The sequence below is a fragment of the Nerophis lumbriciformis genome, linkage group LG33, assembly GCF_033978685.3.
Source record: "Nerophis lumbriciformis linkage group LG33, RoL_Nlum_v2.1, whole genome shotgun sequence".
Taxonomy (NCBI): domain Eukaryota; kingdom Metazoa; phylum Chordata; class Actinopteri; order Syngnathiformes; family Syngnathidae; genus Nerophis; species Nerophis lumbriciformis.
The window spans coordinates 12,548,605-12,567,500 of NC_084580.2; the positions used below are offsets into that span (position 1 = coordinate 12,548,605).

General features: G+C 38.3%; 1 protein-coding gene across 4 annotated transcripts in view; it reads right to left on the reverse strand.

Annotated features, from left to right (window-relative positions):
- dock8 (dedicator of cytokinesis 8) overlaps nt 1-18,896 on the reverse strand; it is a 174,908-nt gene that overhangs the window by 14,063 nt on the left and 141,949 nt on the right. For all 4 annotated transcript variants that reach the window (XM_061928818.1, XM_061928817.1, XM_061928820.2 and 1 more), the window contains 3 exons: nt 11,964-12,200; nt 11,737-11,880; nt 7,376-7,482 (listed from right to left, as the gene is read on the reverse strand). In XM_061928818.1, the coding sequence (XP_061784802.1) occupies nt 7,376-7,482; nt 11,737-11,880; nt 11,964-12,200 (488 nt within the window). The remainder of the gene's footprint in view (nt 1-7,375; nt 7,483-11,736; nt 11,881-11,963; nt 12,201-18,896) is intronic.

Here is an 18,896-nt window from a genome sequence, read left to right on the forward strand (position 1 = left end):
CTTGCATAGGAGAGTTTTAACTTGCACTTACAAATGTAGCGACCAACTGTAGTTACTGACAGTGGGTTTCTGAAGTGTTTCTGAGCCCATGTGGTGATATCCTTTACACACTGATGTCGCTTGTTGATGCAGTACAGCCTGACCGATCGAAGGTCACGGGCTCAGCTGCTTACGTGCAGTGATTTCTCCAGATTCTCTGAACCCTTTGATGATATTACGGACCGTAGATGGTGAAATCCCTAAATTCCTTGCAATAGCTGGTTGAGAAAGGTTTTTCTTAAACTGTTCAACAATTTGCTCACGCATTTGTTGACAAAGTGGTGACCCTCGCCCCATCCTTGTTTGTGAATGACTGAGCATTTCATGGAATCTACTTTTATACACAATCATGGCACCCACCTGTTCCCAATTTGCCTGCACACCTGTGGGATGTTCCAAATAAGTGTTTGATGAGCATTCCTCAACTTTATCAGTATTTATTGTCACCTTTCCCAACTTCTTTGTCACGTGTTGCTGGCATCAAATTCTAAAGTTAATGATCAGTTTGAACATCAAATATGTTGTCTTTGTAGCATATTCAACTGAATATGGGTTGAAAAGGATTTGCAAATCATTGTATTCCGTTTATATTTACATCTAACACAATTTCCCAACTCATATGGAAACAGGGTTTGTACTTTTTCTTTGACCTTTTGTGACTTTTAAGCTCAGAATACACACACCGGAAGTTATGTTAAGTAAGTAGCCATCACTCGTCGAAGTCAAAGTGGAATGTTTTTGAGTTTTCACTTCCTTTTACAGTTGTGTGGCAATTAAGAATATTTAAAATATGATATGCACTTGAAGTATACGTTTAGGATTGTGTCATGAAGGCAAAACCTCCAAAACTACCCGAGCAAGATTAGTCTGACCCGTATATACACGCCCAACCACTTCACAGAGGACGACTTTGTAAAAAAGCTTCACTATTATCAAAATTTTTGGCCTTTTATCCCGATCCCATTTTTTTTGGCCTCAGATCTGACCTGATTTCAAATCCAAATACAATACTTCAATAATAGATTTCAGGACTGAAAATGTTTTATAGCAAGTAACTAAAGTAAACACGATAACACATTTTTATAGCGCTGATCTTATTAAATTTAGAAATTGCAATAATTGTTGTAAATCACATTAGGTATTACATTTGTGGTGTTCAATGCTTCTTACTTTTTTAACAGGAAGTGGCCAGTGCACAATAACAAAAATAGCTTATAAATGCGTTCACACAGACTCTTTTCCCTGCGCACAGCACCGCTATGCCAGTGCCGTACTGCATCCCCGCGCTAAATATATGCAGAGCTTCTATTTTTTCCGGTCGCTGCAAAATGGCGGATCAGTTTAGCTAAAAATTGTGTGGGCCATGACGTCATGCACAAACACAAAATAAATTACTTGGTTTACTTTTAAAATAAAACACTGTTAGGCCTTGAAACATTCTAATGGCCAAAGATGGACCTGAAGTTAACTAGTCAAAGGTTTTAAGACGGAATTTCACCTCGTTGACACAAATAAATGAAGACATGCTGATTCATGAGGTCCAAAATTAAAGCATCACATTACAGGCATATCCTGGATAGCTATTTGGGGACCTGTGTCAATTACCAGCTGATTACCATGAGTTGATTAACGTGGACCCCGACTTAAACAAGTTGAAAAATGTATTCGGGTTTGGCTTTTTTGCCGATATCCGATATTCCGATATTGTCCAAGTCTTAATGACCGATTCCGATATCAACCGATACCGATATATACAGTCTTGGAATTAACACATTATTATGCCTAATTTTGTTGTGATGCCCTGCTGGATGCATTAAACAATGTAACAAGGTTTTCCAAAATAAATCAACTCAAGTTATGGAAAAAAATGCCAACATGGCACTGCCATATTTATTATTGAAGTCACAAAGTGCATTATTTTTTAACATGCCTCAAAACAGCAGCTTTGAATTTGGGACAAGCATGAGGAGGTAGAGGTGGGCGGGGTTGGGGGGGTCGGGGTTTTGGTGTTAGGGGTTAGCGGGGGGTGTATATTGTAGCATCCCGGAAGAGTTAGTGCTGCAAGGGATTCTGGGTATTTGTTCTGTTGTGTTTATGTTGTGTTACGGTGCGGATATTCTCCCGAAATGTGTTTGTCATTCTTGTTTGGTGTGGGTTCGCAGTGTGGCGCATATTTGTAACAGTGTTAAAGTTGTTTATACAGCCACCCTCAGTGTGACCTGTATGGCTGTTGACCAAGTATGCTTGCATTCACTTGTGTGTATAAAAAGCCGTAGGTATTATGTAATTGGGCCGGCACGCAAAGGCAGTGCCTTTAAGGTTTATTGGCGCTCTGTACTTCTCCCTACGTCCGTGTACACAGCGGCGTTTTAAAAAGTCATCAATTTTACATTGTAAAACCGATACCGATAATTTCCGATATTACATTTTAAAGCATTTATCGGCCGATAATATCGGCAGTCCGATATCATCGGACATCTCTAATTCGGGTGTTACCATTTAGGTGGTACGTTATTGATTCCTTCAGGAAAAAAATATTTTAGTGGTCAATTTAAAATTTTGTGGTCAAATGTACGGAATATGTACTGTACTGCAATCTACTAATAAAAGTCTCAATCAAATCAATCAAAACGGGGGCCGGGCAAGCAGGGGAGTGGTCAGCGGGACTTAAATGAGATAAGTGTGTGTGTGCTGTTGTGTTGTTGCTTGCCGAAAATAAAAAAATAAAATAGTCTTTCTGCAAGGCAAACTGTCTCCTTTTCCACGAGTCAAGTCAAGTCAGTGACATCATGCCCGCTTTTTATGTATTGATGGACGGCAAACCTCGAGACATTTCGTAGTGTTACCGTTCAGCAGCCGTTACGAATTCAGAATGGCAAGTTTATTTGCGTCTGCTCCACTGGAAAGACAAACAGTATGTGTTTTACTTTACTTTACTGCAGTTCCCCTTACCGCGTGATTATACACAGATTCGCTAGATCTCGTAAAAGTCCACGCTACTTCGCTGCACGGTGGGGCCGCAACAGTGCGCATCAGAACAGCGGTACGGATTGGTGGGTGGCGGATTGCGGAAAACGTTCTGCGGCGGCGCCGTACGGCAACCATTACGCACCCAGTGGAAAACCGAGGTTAGATGTCAGTTCATGGCGGTTTTCCGTGCGCCGCCAAAGATCGTGTTAAAGGGGAAATGTCCTGATATACGGCAAATACGAGGTGGCTAAAAACAAAAACATTTATTTATTTGGCTATCTATAGCTTTCTATATACCTAAAGTCTTTTCGCCATCGTTGAGACACGGTTCACGTAAAGTTTAAAAACACCATGCACCACCATCCAAACCCAAAATGTGTGAAGTTAAAGGAGCCATATGTAAGAATATGGCCAGAAATGGTACTGCAATCACGGTCAAAACTCTGTAGTCCCCTCCCCCTCTCCCTGACTGAGGTTGCCAGATACACAGTCGAATCCAGGTCGATCGACTGGGCTACTCCAAGGAACTTCAAATGGAAAGCGACGAGTCCTACGCTGTAGGACTGACATATGGTTATTTTTCAGTACTATTAGAAAACAAAGACTAAAACGAACTACAACCAATGTTAGCAATGGTTATACTGGTGTAAATAAAATAAGTAGAGCATGCTTAGCAGCCTAATGTACGCCCAAAACTAAAGAGGAGACATTTTACCAAGGTATGTCTATAGGCTACTGTTTCTAACGTTTTAGATTGCCATATAACTTGGTACATGTAGTCCACAATATGCAAACACGAATGTGGAATACTTTTATCATGTGATTTTGCTGTCTCCATACGTTTCACATTGCCATGACAGCCGTGCGAATGTTGGAACCCATTTCCTCAGCGTATCAGCATATTGAGAACGAAATAGGCACTGACACTACCCATATACACATAGGTTTTATTTGTCGAAAATATATTTTGGCCGCTCAGTTTGATTACACATCGACATTCAGGCGAACGGGTCCCCCGTTAGCCTGAATGTCGATGTGTATGCTTTTATTGACCGGGCTATCTTGCTAAGCACGAACAAACTAGCTTTGTTAGACCAGTTCATAGACTATTGGACAATATAGCTTACATACGAAATGTCCGTGTCCATTTATTACAAGTAATAAGAAAACGTAAATGTTAGGGCTGTGAATCTTTGGGTGTCCCACGATTCGATTCAATATCGATTCTTGGGGTCACGATTCGATTATAAATCGATTTTTTCGATTCAACGCGATTCGATTCAAAAACGCAATTTTTCCGATTCAAAACAATTCTCTGTTCATTCAATACATAGGATTTCAGCAGGATCTACCCCAGTCTGCTGACATGCAAGCAGAATAGTATATTTTTGTAAAAAGCTTGTATAATTGTAAAGGACAATGTTTTATCAACTGATTGCAATAATGTCGATTTGTTTTAACTATTAAATGAACCAAAAATATGACTTATTTTATCTTTGTGAAAATATTGGACACAGTGTGTTGTCAAGCTTATGAGATGCGATGTTGTTGATTGTTCATTTTTATTTTATTTTTGAATTTTCTTTTATAAATGTCTAATGATAATGTCAATGAGGGATTTTTAATCACTGCTAATATTGATACTGTTGTTGATAATATTCATTTTTGTTTCACTACTTTTGGATTGTTCTGTGTTGTGTTTGTGTGTCCTCTCAATTGCTCTGTTCATTGCTGTTCTGAGTGTTGCTGGGTCGGGTTTGGTTTTGGAACTGGATTGCATTGTTATGGTATTGCTGTGTATTGTTTTGTTGGATTGATTAATAAAAATTTTTTTTTTTTTTTTTGAAAAATCGATTTTTGAAAAATGAGAATCGATACTGAATCGTACAACGTGAGAATGGCGATTTGAATTTGAATCGATTTTTTCCCACACCCCTATTAAATGCCTAACTTACCTATCAAGGAGGAAATTAGCAAGTTTGGCGTCAGATGAAAACATCTTCAATTGTCTCATCTTTCAAAGGCAACCCTTTGGCAACCAAATCGTAACGACGCCTTTTAGATTTACTACGATCTGACATGTTTAGTAACGTTACCAGTGGCAGTAGCTAGACGAACCTGGATGTAACCCACTCACAGACTTTCTAATTGGTAAAACGGTTAAGGGCGGAACATTGAAATGAAAACAATAAGATTTCGGGGCTGTAAATCTAATTTTGAAATGAGCATATCCCGGCCATACTTGCCAACCCTCCCGATTTTCCCGGGAGACTCCTGAATTTCAGTGCCCCTCCCGAAAATCTCTCGGGGTAACCATTCTCCCGAATTTCTCCCGATTTCCACCCGGACAACAATATTGGGGGCGTGCCTTAAAGGCACTGCTTTTAGCGTCTGCTACATCTTGTCGTTATGTCCGCTTTTCCTCCAAACAAACTGCGTGCCGGCCCACACACATAAGTGAATGTCACGCATACTTGATCAAGAGCCACACAGGTCACACTGAGGGTGGCCGTATAAAGAACTTTAACACTGTTACAAATATGCGCCACACTGTGAACCCACACCAAACAAGAATGACAAACACATTTTGGGAGAACATCCGCACCGTAACACAACATAAACACAACAGAACAAATACCCAGAACCCCTTGCAGCACTAACTCTTCCGGGACGCTACAATATACACCCCCCATCTCCCGAATTCGGAGGTCTCAAGGTTGGCAAGTATGCTCCCGGCTGAACTACTGTTATCAGTTATAGAGATATTCAAAAAGAACATGATTTATTAATGCCCTTTGACATATCAGGACCATTTAATGATTACAACAATTCTTACATATGGCTCCTGTAAAGCTAATGTTTGCAACTTCCTCACAGTAGCATTTCTCAAAGCAAAAAATATAACAAGAACATCACCGGCTAGCTTGTGTTACTGTTAGTGGTTTAACAGAACACATTTGTTTGGCAATTGTCTATATTTTTTCACAATTACAAAGTTTATGTAATAAACATTTTTACAGGCCCAAATAAAATGGTTGGTGTTTACGGCGGTCACTGATCCAGTCTCGTAAACACATACGCGCAGGGAGCGCGTGCACAAATACAAAAGCAGTTAAAGACAAGCAATGAACAATTTACAGTCACGGTGTTATGATAGAATATACATTCAAGGACAACTAACCCTAGATATCCAAATTGTGCAACACTGGGCTAAGACGTGGTTAAGACGGGAGGAGTATATTTACAGCTAGAATTCATCAAGTCAAGTATTTCATATATATATATATATATATATATATATATATATATATATATATATATATATATATATATATATATATATATAAAGGAAATACTTGACTTTCAGTGAATTCTATTTATATATATATATATATTTATTATATATATATATATATATATATATATATATATATATATATATATATATATATATATATAGAAGAGAAATACTTGAATTTCAGTGTTCATTTATTCACACATATACACACACATAACACTCATTTACTCATTGTTGAGTTAAGGGTTGAATTGTCCATCCTTGTTCTATTCTCTGTCACTATTTTTCTAACCATGCTGAACACCCTCTCTGATGATGCATTCTGCTTCATCTCCTTGTTGTGTGCGCAGTTGTGCACTGCACTCTCTAAAAGCCTTAGATGTTAATGTCACATATGCATGTACAGTAGATGGCAGTATTGTCCTGTTTAAGAGTGTCACAACATTGCTGTTTACGGCAGACGAACTGCTTTACGGTAGACGAAAACGTGACTGCTGTTGTGTGTTGTTGCCGCGCTGGGAGGACCTTAATGAAACTGCCTAACAATAAACCCACATAAGAAACTAAGAACTCGCCCTCGATCATTCTCCAGTTATAACGTCATTGGGCAGGTCCGCTGTTTATATTGTGGGAAAGCGGACGTGAAAACAGGCTGTCGACACGTCACTGAGGTCCGCCTGAATTTCGGGAGATTTTCGGGAGAAAATTTGTCCCGGGAGGTTTTCGGGAGAAGCGCTGAATTTCGGGAGTCTCCCGGAAAATCCGGGAGGGTTGGCAAGTATGAGTTAAAGACAAGCAATGACAACTAACCCTAGATATCCAAATTGCTATTATTTGCTAACAACACCTAAAGCTAATGTGCGTGCATGTGTTACGTACGTACGTAATTACAACATTACGTACGAGAAGCAGTAAGAGGACAGGATATACTGTGTAAAATACATTGGAAAGTTGGTGCCTTCTAGGCATCTGTGCAAATATTGCAAACAGCCCCTTTAAGTTTCCTATTTTTCGATTTAGTGTGTTGTTGCTAGGTGGAGTGGGGTTTTTCCCCTGACGCCATCTTACCTCATGATAAACTCTTTGAAACACAGGCGCAGTTTATTGTGGTGACGGAAGAGCTTGGGGTCCGCCGGGATCTCATTGAGGAAGACCTGGGCAACTTCCAATGGGCCCTACAAACACAAACAGTCAAGGGAGTCAAGGTTTGAGGCAGCCAAAGAAAGAAAAAGACTCCAAGAAGGAAATAGCTTTAGGAGAGGAAAACACTTGAGCATAACAATATTGAGGGATGAGAAAGCTTTCCCCCAATGGCTACGGTCACTGCTAACCCTGTATTTCCGAGCCATTTGCCTACCATTTGCCCACTATGAGATCTAGTTATCCTAACGTATATTCGTCAAGAAACCGCAGCAGGCGTGCACAGCGGCTGCTTCGTGACAGGAGCAGCTAAACAGCTCTGATTACCATAAGAAGAAGCGGGCTTCAAGTATTGCAGACCCAAACACAGAAAACCACCGAGGCTGATTACGACGGAGACTTGTATGTTTATGGAGCTGCTGTGCATTAGTGTGGCATATACAGCCATCAGGTCTGGGTGAGGGACCTGTCAGATTAGACGCTATGAGATAAAACATAAAGGGGCGGGGCGGCTGGGTGGGCGGGGGCATCATCATTACTCTACCATCCAGCACACCAAGCAGGACCTGGAAGCGATCACATCAAACAGCCTCGGCTTTGGCGCAGCAAGCATGACACATGAAAGGAACGGCGGCCATGAATTGAAGTTTTAACTCGATCATGGAGGAGGTGGGGCGGGGGAGAAAGGACGGATTAGGGTTATGGATGCTCGGGCTTTGATGTATCCTGTCATGTCTCCCACCTGCAATCTGTCGCAACAATGCTAATTGAAAATGTGATAAGTTAAATGGAGGTTATTTATATAGCTATCCTCAACACATTATTTTCAAAGGGAGCACTCAGGGGACAAAGTGGTGATGAAGAGGCATCTTAATGCTTCAACGTCAAGTAAAGTGGGCATTTCGGGGTTAATATGACAGCCGTTTGAAAAAGAACCAACATAAATTGGACAATACGTAAAAAAAATGTAAAACGCTATATCTAGGGTCACTTTGAAGATGCATTTCAAAACTGTAATAAATGACAGAATTACAGATGTACACTCAAATGTCAGATTATCCCAGTACCAACGATAGAAATGGGTAAGAAATAGCCTGATTACTGGAGCTATTGGCCACACTAAATTGGCCAGAGTGTTTGAATTTGAGAGTGGATGGTTGTCTATCTATCTGTGTTGGCCCTGCGATGAGGTGGCAACTTGTCTAGGGTGTACTTCGCCTTCCACCCGAGTACAGCTGAGATAGCATCCAGCACCCTCTGCAACCCAGAAGGGGCCAAGCGGTAGAAAATGTGTTGTGTAAATGTGCTATATAAATAAAGTGGATTGAAAATGGATGGATGGAATGGTGTCTGTAAGAAATTGTGCAATACTGGGCTGCACCCAGCAGAGGTGCTGTTTTATTCAGAAATCTCAAATACTGTACAATAGCTTAAAAGAGTTTGAAGAACAACAAGATGGGGAATTCAGACCTCCACTATGACGCAACTCCATCACTGGGGAGCGTTATTCTAAGACAAGATCATGTAAACAGGAGTTCAGGACATTCATCGGGCAGGCGCTATAGGTGCATCAGAGCCAGAGCAAACAGACTCAGAGACAGCTTCTTTCCCAGAGCTGTCACCATCTTGAACGCTAACTTATAATAATAATTCACCCCTATACAATATCCTACCCTAATACCCTTCTGTGCAATATTACCCTTTGAGTGCAATACGTCCGACACTGATTGTTATTTATTACGCCGGTACTCTTGTCTTGTTCTGTATATTGTACAGTATTTTGTATTTCTATAGTGTTTTGTATATTGTACAGGATTGCTTATTATTTTTATTGGATAGTAGTCTGTTTATTTCACAATTGTTTAGTTTTTTCTTTATTACCTGTTGTGTAATTTAATTTATTTTTACCCCATATTTGTTCCCACTACCGCACCTTAAATTGGAGTCCTTAATCTCGTTACAATAATGACAATAAAGTCCATTCTATTCTATTCTATTCCATCTATTATGTTAAGAGAGTGTTTTGTAGTAGTAAAGGAAGAAGAAATTAAATATAATTATGATATAGTTAAAATAATAGAGGAATGAAGTAGTGGTAATAAGAAATTTAAGACCCAAATTAAATGATTTAAAAGTTGGAATTTGATCAAATTACAATTTCACAATACATACTTTATAAAAAAAAAAAAAAAAAAAAAAATTCCAATTTGTGGAGGAATAGATGTAAAATAAAATAGATGGATAGTACTTTATTGATTTCTTCAGGAGAGTTCCCTCAGGAAAATTGGCAATGGGGTAAATGTTCTCCACCCGTCCATCATTTGAAAAATTATGACATTTTTGCTACTATTTACATAACATAACGCCATTTATTCACATGTACATTTATTTAATAATATCAATATTATATAATTATATATTTATTATTTACTTTTTTTTCTTTGCACTATGGTCCTAATACTGTACTCCTTCATACAAACCCCGTTTCCATATGAGTTGGGAAATTGTGTTAGATGTAAATATAAACGGAATACAATGATTTGCAAATCATTATCAACCCATATTCAGTTGAATATGCAACAAAGACAACATATTTGATGTTCAAACTGATAAACATTTTTTTTTGCAAATAATCATTATCTTTAGAATTTGATGCCAGCAACACGTGACAAAGAAGTTGGGAAAGGTGGCAATAAATACTGATAAAGTTGAGGAATGCTCATCAAACACTTATTTGGAACATCACACAGGTGAACAGGCAAATTGGGAACAGGTGGGTGCCATGATTGGGTATAAAAGTAGATTCCATGAAATGCTCAGTAATTCACAAACAAGGATGGGGCAAGGGTCACCACATTGTCAACGAATGCGTGAGCAAATTGTTGAACAGTTTAAGAAAAACCTTTCTCAACCAGCTATTGCAAGGAATTCAGGGATTTCACCATCTACGGTCCGTAATATCATCAAAGGGTTCAGAGAATCTGGAGAAATCACTGCACGTAAGCAGCTAAGCCTGTGACCTTCGATCCCTCAGGCTGTACTGCATCAACAAGCGACATCAGTGTGTAAAGGATATCACCACATGGGCTCAGGAACACTTCAGAAACCCACTGTCAGTAACTACAGTTGGTCGCTACATCTGTAAGTCCCAGAAACGCCGTCGGCTTCGCTGGGCCTGAGCTCATCTAAGATGGACTAATACAAAGTGGAAAAGTGTTCTGTGGTCTGACGAGTCCACATTTCAAATTGTTTTTGGAAACTGTGGACGTCCTGTCCTCCGGACCAAAGAGGAAAAGAACCATCCGGATTGTTATAGGCGCAAAGTTGAAAAGCCAGCATCTGTGATGGTATGGGGGTGTATTAGTGCCCAAGACATGAGTAACTTACACATCTGTGAAGGCGCCATTAATGCTGAAAGGTACATACAGGTTTTGGAGCAACATATGTTGCCATCCAAGCAACGTCTTTTTCATGGACGCCCCTGCTTATTTCAGCAAGACAATGCCAAGCCACGTGTTACATTAACGTGGCTTCATAGTAAAAGAGTGCGGGTACTAGGCTGGCCTGCCTGTAGTCCAGACCTGTCTCCCATTGAAAATGTGTGGCGCATTATGAAGCCTAAAATACCACAACGGAGACCCCCGGACTGTTGAACAACTTAAGCTGTACATCAAGCAAGAATGGGAAAAAATTCCACCTGAGAAGCTTAAAAAATGTGTCTCCTCAGTTCCCAAACGTTTACTGAGTGTTGTTAAAAGGAAAGGCCATGTAACACAGTGGTGAACATGCCCTTTCCCAACTACTTTGGCACGTGTTGCAGCCATGAAATTCTAAGTTAATTATTATTTGCAAAAAAAAAATTCAGTTTATGAGTTTGAACATCAAATATGTTGTCTTTGTAGTGCATTCAACTGAATATGGGTTGAAAAGGATTTGCAAATCATTGTATTCCCTTTATATTTACATCTAACACAATTTCCCAACTCATATGGAAACGGGGTTTGTACAAACAGTTTGAAGGTGCTTTTCAATCATCCGCCAGCAAGTTTTATCATTATAAAAAGACTTTAAAAAATGGATCAATCAGAGCTGTGGCAATGTAGATTGCAGCAGTTCTATCAGAACAGGACAGCATGTCTTCATTCACAGATTAGCAAGGAACAGAACAAGCTAGCGTGATGTAGTCCAGATGGCGGCCATGTTTGTATTTCCAATCAAATACCTGCTTTATTCCAAGCCTGAAGAAACAATAGCTGACACGCTGCACAGACTGCTCATGTTTACCGTACCTGGTTAACAGTGGCTCCCACTGAACCTTGCAGCAACATCTGCAACATCACAGCATCGGGTTGCTCTCTGTGCGTGGCGACCGCTAACTCCCTGGTCTTCTTCTGCATGTCCTCTATGGCCACCTCGATAGGAGTCAAGTCAAACTGAGGGGAACAACACAACACAACAAAAAGCATGAGTGCAAATGGCCAACAACAGATGCGGATGCTGTCTTATCAGAAACTACCTCCTCCTTCTGGATGATGTTGATGCGAGTCTTGACATATGGGAAGGCGTGCATGGTGGTGAGGATGGTTTTCCTCTTGTACTGCTCATTCAGCTCCCCCCGAGGACGCCCGCTCTTAGTGAAGGGCGTGGTGTACATGAAGCGCCGCAGGTTGAAGTTCTTGTCGAAATTTGTCAGTCGGTCTTTCATCTCGTAGTCGTCGAAGTACGGCTCCACGTACGTTATTTGGATGTATGCCTGAAGAGGAGACGATAGAGACTGCTATCATACATATTGTTATATCATTTCATGTTACTTCAATTATGATTTGGAGAGCATGATAAAATGGAAAGGAAACTGGCTTCCTTTGACAACTTTTATGAACAAGTACAGTACATCCGGTAAGTATTCACAGCGCTTCACTTTTTCCATATGTTGGTACGTTACAGCCTTATTCCAAAATGGAATAAATTATTTTTTGTCCTCTAAATCAGTTGTTCTCAACCTTTTTTCAGTGATGTACCCCCTGTGAACATTTTTTTAATTCAAGTACCCCCTAATCAGAGCAAAGCATTTTTGGTTGAAAAAAAGAGATAACGAAGTAAAATACAGCACTATGTCATCAGTTTCGGATTTATTAAATTGTATAACAGTGCAAAATATTGGTCATTTGTAGTGGTCTTTCTTGAACTATTTGGAAAAAAAAGATATAAAAATAACTAAAAACTTGTTGAAAAATAAACAAGTGATTCAATTAATCAATAAAGATTTCTACACATAGAAGTAATCGTCAACTTAAAGTGCCCTCTTTGGGGATTGTAATAGAGATCCATCTGGATTCATGAACTTAATTCTAAACATTTCTTCCCAAAAAGAAATCTTTAACATCAATATTTATGAAACATGTCCACAAAAAAGCTAGCTGTCAACACTGAATATTGCATTGTTGCATTGTAATGAATGGAATAGCCTACTTGATTTGATGTTCAGTTTATGAACTTACATTCATATTTTGTTGAAGTATTATTCAATAAATATATTTATCAAGGATTTTTGGAATTGTTGCTACTTTTAGAATATTTTAAAAAAAACTCACGTACCCCTTGGCATACCTTCAAGTACCCCCATTTGAGAACCACTGCTCTAAATGAACACTTGATGACTAACAATCTTTGTGAACCCTTTCAGTCTGTTTTCAGTACAAATCCCTCTACTGAAACAGCCCTTGTAAAAGTGACAAATGGTCTATTGCAGTGGTTCTTAACCTGGGTTCGATCGAACCCTAGGGGTTCGGTGAGTCGGCCTCAGGGGTTCGGCAGAGCCTTCCGCCGCAGCGGTCAAGACACACCAGACTCATGAATTGATTAACGTGGACCCCGACTTAATTAAACAAGTTGAAAAACTTATTCGGGTGTTACCATTTAGTGGTCAATTGTACGGAATGTGTACTGTACTGTGCAATCTACTAATAAAGATTCATTCAATCAATCAATTAATCGTGTAAATAAAAACTTCTCCCTATCGGCGTATCTGTAGTGTAAAGTTAAAATTTGAATGACAATAAAAAGGAAGTCTAAGTCTAAGTATTATGGATACCCCCAAACAATGTTCCCTCTAATTTTCCATCTGATTTGCAAGTGTGCAATTTGTTGTGAGTTCATGCACTGTGTTGGTTTTGTTCTGTGAACAAGGTGATAGGTGATGTTCATGCACGTTCATTTTGGGCACTAGTAAAAAAAACATAACTTTGTTTTGAATTTGAAAAAAACAAAAAAAACCATTGTATTTTTCACTAAAGAAGGGTTCGGTGAATGTGCATATAAAACTGGTGGGGTTCGGTACCTCCAAAAAGGTTAAGAACTACTGATCTATTGCCAACTATGGATGGTGACGCATCATCAGTGTTGTTGCTACTCGAGCTCATTCTATTAGAACGTATCAAAACACATATTGTATGTCAGACTTATCCTTTCTTGTTTTAACTCCTATCTTACTGACAAGATGCTGTGTGTCTCCCATAACAATGTGACCTCGGAGTATGTTAAGGTGACATGCGGAGTTCCACAGGGTTCAGTTCTTGGCCCTGCACTCTTCAGCATTTATATGCCGCCGCTAGGTGACATCCTACGCAAATGTGGTGTCAGCTTTCACTGTTATGCTGATGACACCCAACTGTGCATGCCCCTAAAGCTGACCAACACGCCAGACTGTAATCACCTGGAGGCATGTCTAAATGAAATCTAACAATGGATGTCAAGCAACTTTTTGCATCTTAACGCTAAGAAAACGGAAAGGTTGATTATCGATCCTGCTAGACACCAGCATTTATTTAATAATACCACCTTAAGCGACTCGGTAAAGAATCTGGGTATTATCTTTGACCAAGCTCTCTCATTTGAGTCACACATTAAGAGTGTTACTAAAACGGCCTTCTTTCATCTCCGTAAAATCGCTAAAATTCGTCCCATTTTGTCCACCACCGACGCTGAGATTATTATTCATGCGTTCGTTACATCTCGTCTCGATTACTGTATTATTTTCAGGCCTCCCTATGTCTAGCAATAAAAGATTACAGTTGGTACAAAATGTGGCTGCTAGACTTTTGACAAGAACAAGAAAGTTTGAACATATTACGCCTATACTGGCTCACCTGCATTGATTTCATGTGCACTTAAGATGCGACTTTAAGGTATTACTACTTACGTATAAAATACTAAACGGTCTAGCTCCATCCGATCTTGCTGATTGTATTGTACCGTATGTCCTGGCCAGAAATCTGCATTCTAAGAACTCCGGCTTATTAGTGATTCCCAGAGCCCCAAAAAAGTATGCGGACTATAGAGCATTGAGTTTTTTCTTGTCCTGATGTGGGATCTGAGCAGAGTGTGGGATCTGAGCAGAGTATGTCGTTGTAGCTTGTGCAGCCCTATGAGACATTTGTGATTAAGGGCTATATAAGTAAACTTTGATTTGATTGACCGACATCAACATTTCCAGTTTCTCTTATCAACATGATCAAAAATGAGTAGGAAGAAGCAGATCTTATTTAATCCTAAACCTTTTCCATTACATAGAAATTGCTAGTTCATATACTCCATACATAATTAAATCAGAAAATAAATAAATAATAAATAGTAAAGCAAGTTGGATTTCATATACAGTAGTGCCAATAAGATTATCAATAAGTTCAAAATGTTTATCATAGTTCTTCTTTGTACTTTGTAAACACTGCGCTTGAAGAGTTTCTTAAACTGGATCACATTAGTACATTGTTTGTTTGATTGCAGTTTCAAAACAGTTTCAAAACACCATGAAGAACACAATGCAATTGGACTTAGTCTCATTGTATTTACAAAGCCATCAAACTTCAAGCACTCCCTGTTTATCATGTTGGCAGTTCATCATTAAAGACGTGTTTGGAAAAGAAAGTTTCCTCAAACCGCCGCATTGGTTACATCCAAAACTGCCAAAACACATTATTATCATTATGCAAATATTACAATTATAATATAATCAAAACACTTGTCAAAATGACACCATAAAAGCCGAATTAAAGGTAACATAACTACAAACTTAACCAATGTGAACAAGGTTGATTTAAGCATAAAACAAAATAGAACGAAAAACAAATGTAGAAACACACATTTTTACAATGGAGTTCAGAGTGCACATCGTGTTGTTAACAAATTGCGAGTGCCGCACGGAATTTTAACTACAAAGAGGATGGTCATGTTGACTTAAGTTTTTGCATCTTACCGTTATTTTATCTGTTGAGTGGATAATTTACAATAAAAGAAGGTATTGTGCGTCACTATAGCATTAGTCTGCCACCAGCCACAACAGTAGCAGCTGATTGCTTGCACCTTCACTGATTGGAGTAGCGGCAGCTAATCCAGAGGGCATTTAAAATCAGTTGACGCATCATCTTCAAACAGCCAATTTTTATGCTAAGCAAACTCATTTTGCGGATAGGATTAAACCTGTTTGCGGCCTGTACGTTTGACACCCCTGTACTAAAGGTTTTAATTGATATATGTGCATACAAATGCTTTAAGGCATATTTTTCTCTGAGGTTATATTTCTTCTCTTTTGTTGAGAACAATTGTTAATTCTTGAGTAACAGGTTATAGTTTGCTTTGTGCATAATTTTTGTCAGCAAATTCACTATATCGTGGAATTTTTTAATATTTCTGACGTATTATTCTAATTGACCTCCTTTGTAAAACTGAGTAACTGAAACATACTTTTGTAGGTATTTCCCCATATTTTTGCACAATAACTTTGATATGTTAATACTAGCGAGCAGTAGAGAATATGGAGTGATTTTTTTGTCCAACATATCTTTTGCGTTATTTGTTGATGTATTTCTTGCCACCTTATGTTGTATATTTTTATATTAGAATTACAGTTCCAATTTCTCATCAATCATTACACCGAAACATGTTATTTAATTTACTCTTTCAATCTCTATTCCATCTATTTGTATTTGTGTTTGATTTTCTCTTCTACTGTTACCGAATAGCATTATTTTGGTTTTACCGAGGCTTAAGGTTAGTCTTTTTTTGTCAAACCATCTCTTTATTTTATTTATTTCTTCTGTTATTATTTGTAGTAGCTTCAGTGTGTTCTCTCCTGAACAAAACACAGTTGTAACTTCTGTGAATAATATTAACTTTTAAGCCCTTTGTAATTTTACCAATATAATTTACTGTATATAAAGACTGAACATTTTTGGTCCCAGTGTTGATCCCTGGGGTACACCACAGGATATATTTAGCGATGTAGTCGTGCGTTCGCCTAGGTTCACGTATTGTTTCGTGTTGGTTAAGTAACTTCTTACCCAGCTCAAGACCAACCCTCTGATGCCATACCGTTCTAATATTTTGATTAAAATATTGTGCTTAATCGTGTCAAATGCTTAAGTTAGATCCATAAACACTGCTGTTGCACACTGTTTACCATCTACTGCATTGGTAATCCCTTCCCTTATTTCAATTAAAGCCTTCGATGTTGAAATATTAGCTCTGTATCCATATTGGTTCTCTGTGAGTATTCTATATTTGTTCATGAAATTGTCTAATATGTTATTAAACAGTTTTTCAATAATTTTAGAAAATTGTGGACGTAAGTAAACAGGTCTATAATTTGTAAATTGGTGTTTGTCTCCAATCTTATAAATCGGTACAACTTTTCATTTTGTTCGGAAATTTGCCTGTTTGAAATGATGGATAACTGATATACATTAATTGTTCTGAGATCTCTTCAATAACCTTTTTTATCTTTTCCATATAAATTCCATTACATTCAATTGAAGTCTTGGATTTGCAACTATCTCCTCTTGTGTCACTTTTTTGAGAAACATTAGTTAGGATTTATTTCTTTGGTGTCACTGAAGTCTTTAATTGACACTGTGTTTGGAATCATTTCCTCCAATTTTGGTCCAATATTTACAAAGTAATTATTAAAACTTTCAAATACTTCCTTCCTTCATATTGTCATTATTTATGATTCCATCTGAGAAGTATTCGGGGTAATGCCTCTTAGTGCCATTTTAATAATGCTATTGAGGGTGCCCCATATTGCTCTCATATTGCTTTTGTTCCTGTCTAATAATTGACTGTAATATTCTTTGCTAAATGTTCGTAGTATGCTAGTTAGCTTGTTTTTATACTTATTTTCTGCCTCTGTAGATCATTGTGTTATACATTATAAATAAATTAGACATTTTCTGTATAATGCATTCTTGTTATTGCAAACATTTTTATACCGTTTGTCATCCATGGTAGATTGTTCTTTCTTTCCACTGCCTGTTGAGTTGTTTCCATGAACAATGTTTGTCATAAAGCATCATGAACGTGTTTAAAAATTTACCATATGCTTCATCAACATAATTTTCACTGTACACATTGTCCCAATTTTGTTTTTCTTGCTCATTTTTGAAAGCAATCATACTCTCCTCTGTGCATAGTCTTAGTAATGTCTTTTTGTCATCAATGTTCATCTTCTTGTAGTTTTCATCATATATTGTGAAAGCCGGCAGATGATCACCGATGTCGGTTATAAGCAGATATCTTGTAGTATTATTATCCAAATATCAACAGAAAAGACATGTTTTTTACCACTTTGTAATTGAGGTTGCTCATAATGTTCACAACTGCTACTCCTCCCCTGTTCTTGTTGGTTCTGTTGATGTAATTTAGTTCCTTAATCCTTTCAGATCAAAATCTATTCCTTTTTTATCATCAGTCCATGTTTCTGTGACAGCAATCACTTTGAATTGTTCTAAAAAGTGCTTCATGTTGTTGTAATTTGCGTACAAGCTTCTGCTATTGAAATTAATAATTGACTATTTGTTATCACATTTAATGTTGGTATTATATTGTTCCTCTGTATAATAAAAACAATTGTTACCGATATGGGGGGAAAAACGTATTGTGATCTATATCATTCTCCTAATCCTGGCTTTTGTGGTATTTTTGCAGATATTTTTCAGTTCCATATTTTCTTGTTCAGCAATCTTTAATGTTGTTTCGATAATGTCTATAAGTGTAGGTGGATGCGCTCCTGAAACCAGGTTTTCTAGTTTAGTGGTCCGTTGGAACATAGTAGTGTTGGTGTCGAATGTAGGCGTTTGTTTTCCGTCAGACTCCATTATCATTGTTGTTGTCGAAGCAGTTTCAACTTTAATATTTGTCCAGGTTCTTGATGTGTTAGACAACAAATACTCTTGCTTCTGGACCTCCATTCAGCTTGATGTAGATTTTACAGTTGACGCTCCAAGTTCACTGAATTTTTCCCTGCTTTCTGAAGTCACGTGATTTCTTCGCAATATCAGCATTACGTTTGGTGAGGTGCTCTTTCATGTACACATTTGTACCCTTTAGCTTCTTTCCCTGTTTCAGTGGTGCCATTTTAGATTTCCTTTTAACGAGTTTCACGGGGATGACAGGAGTG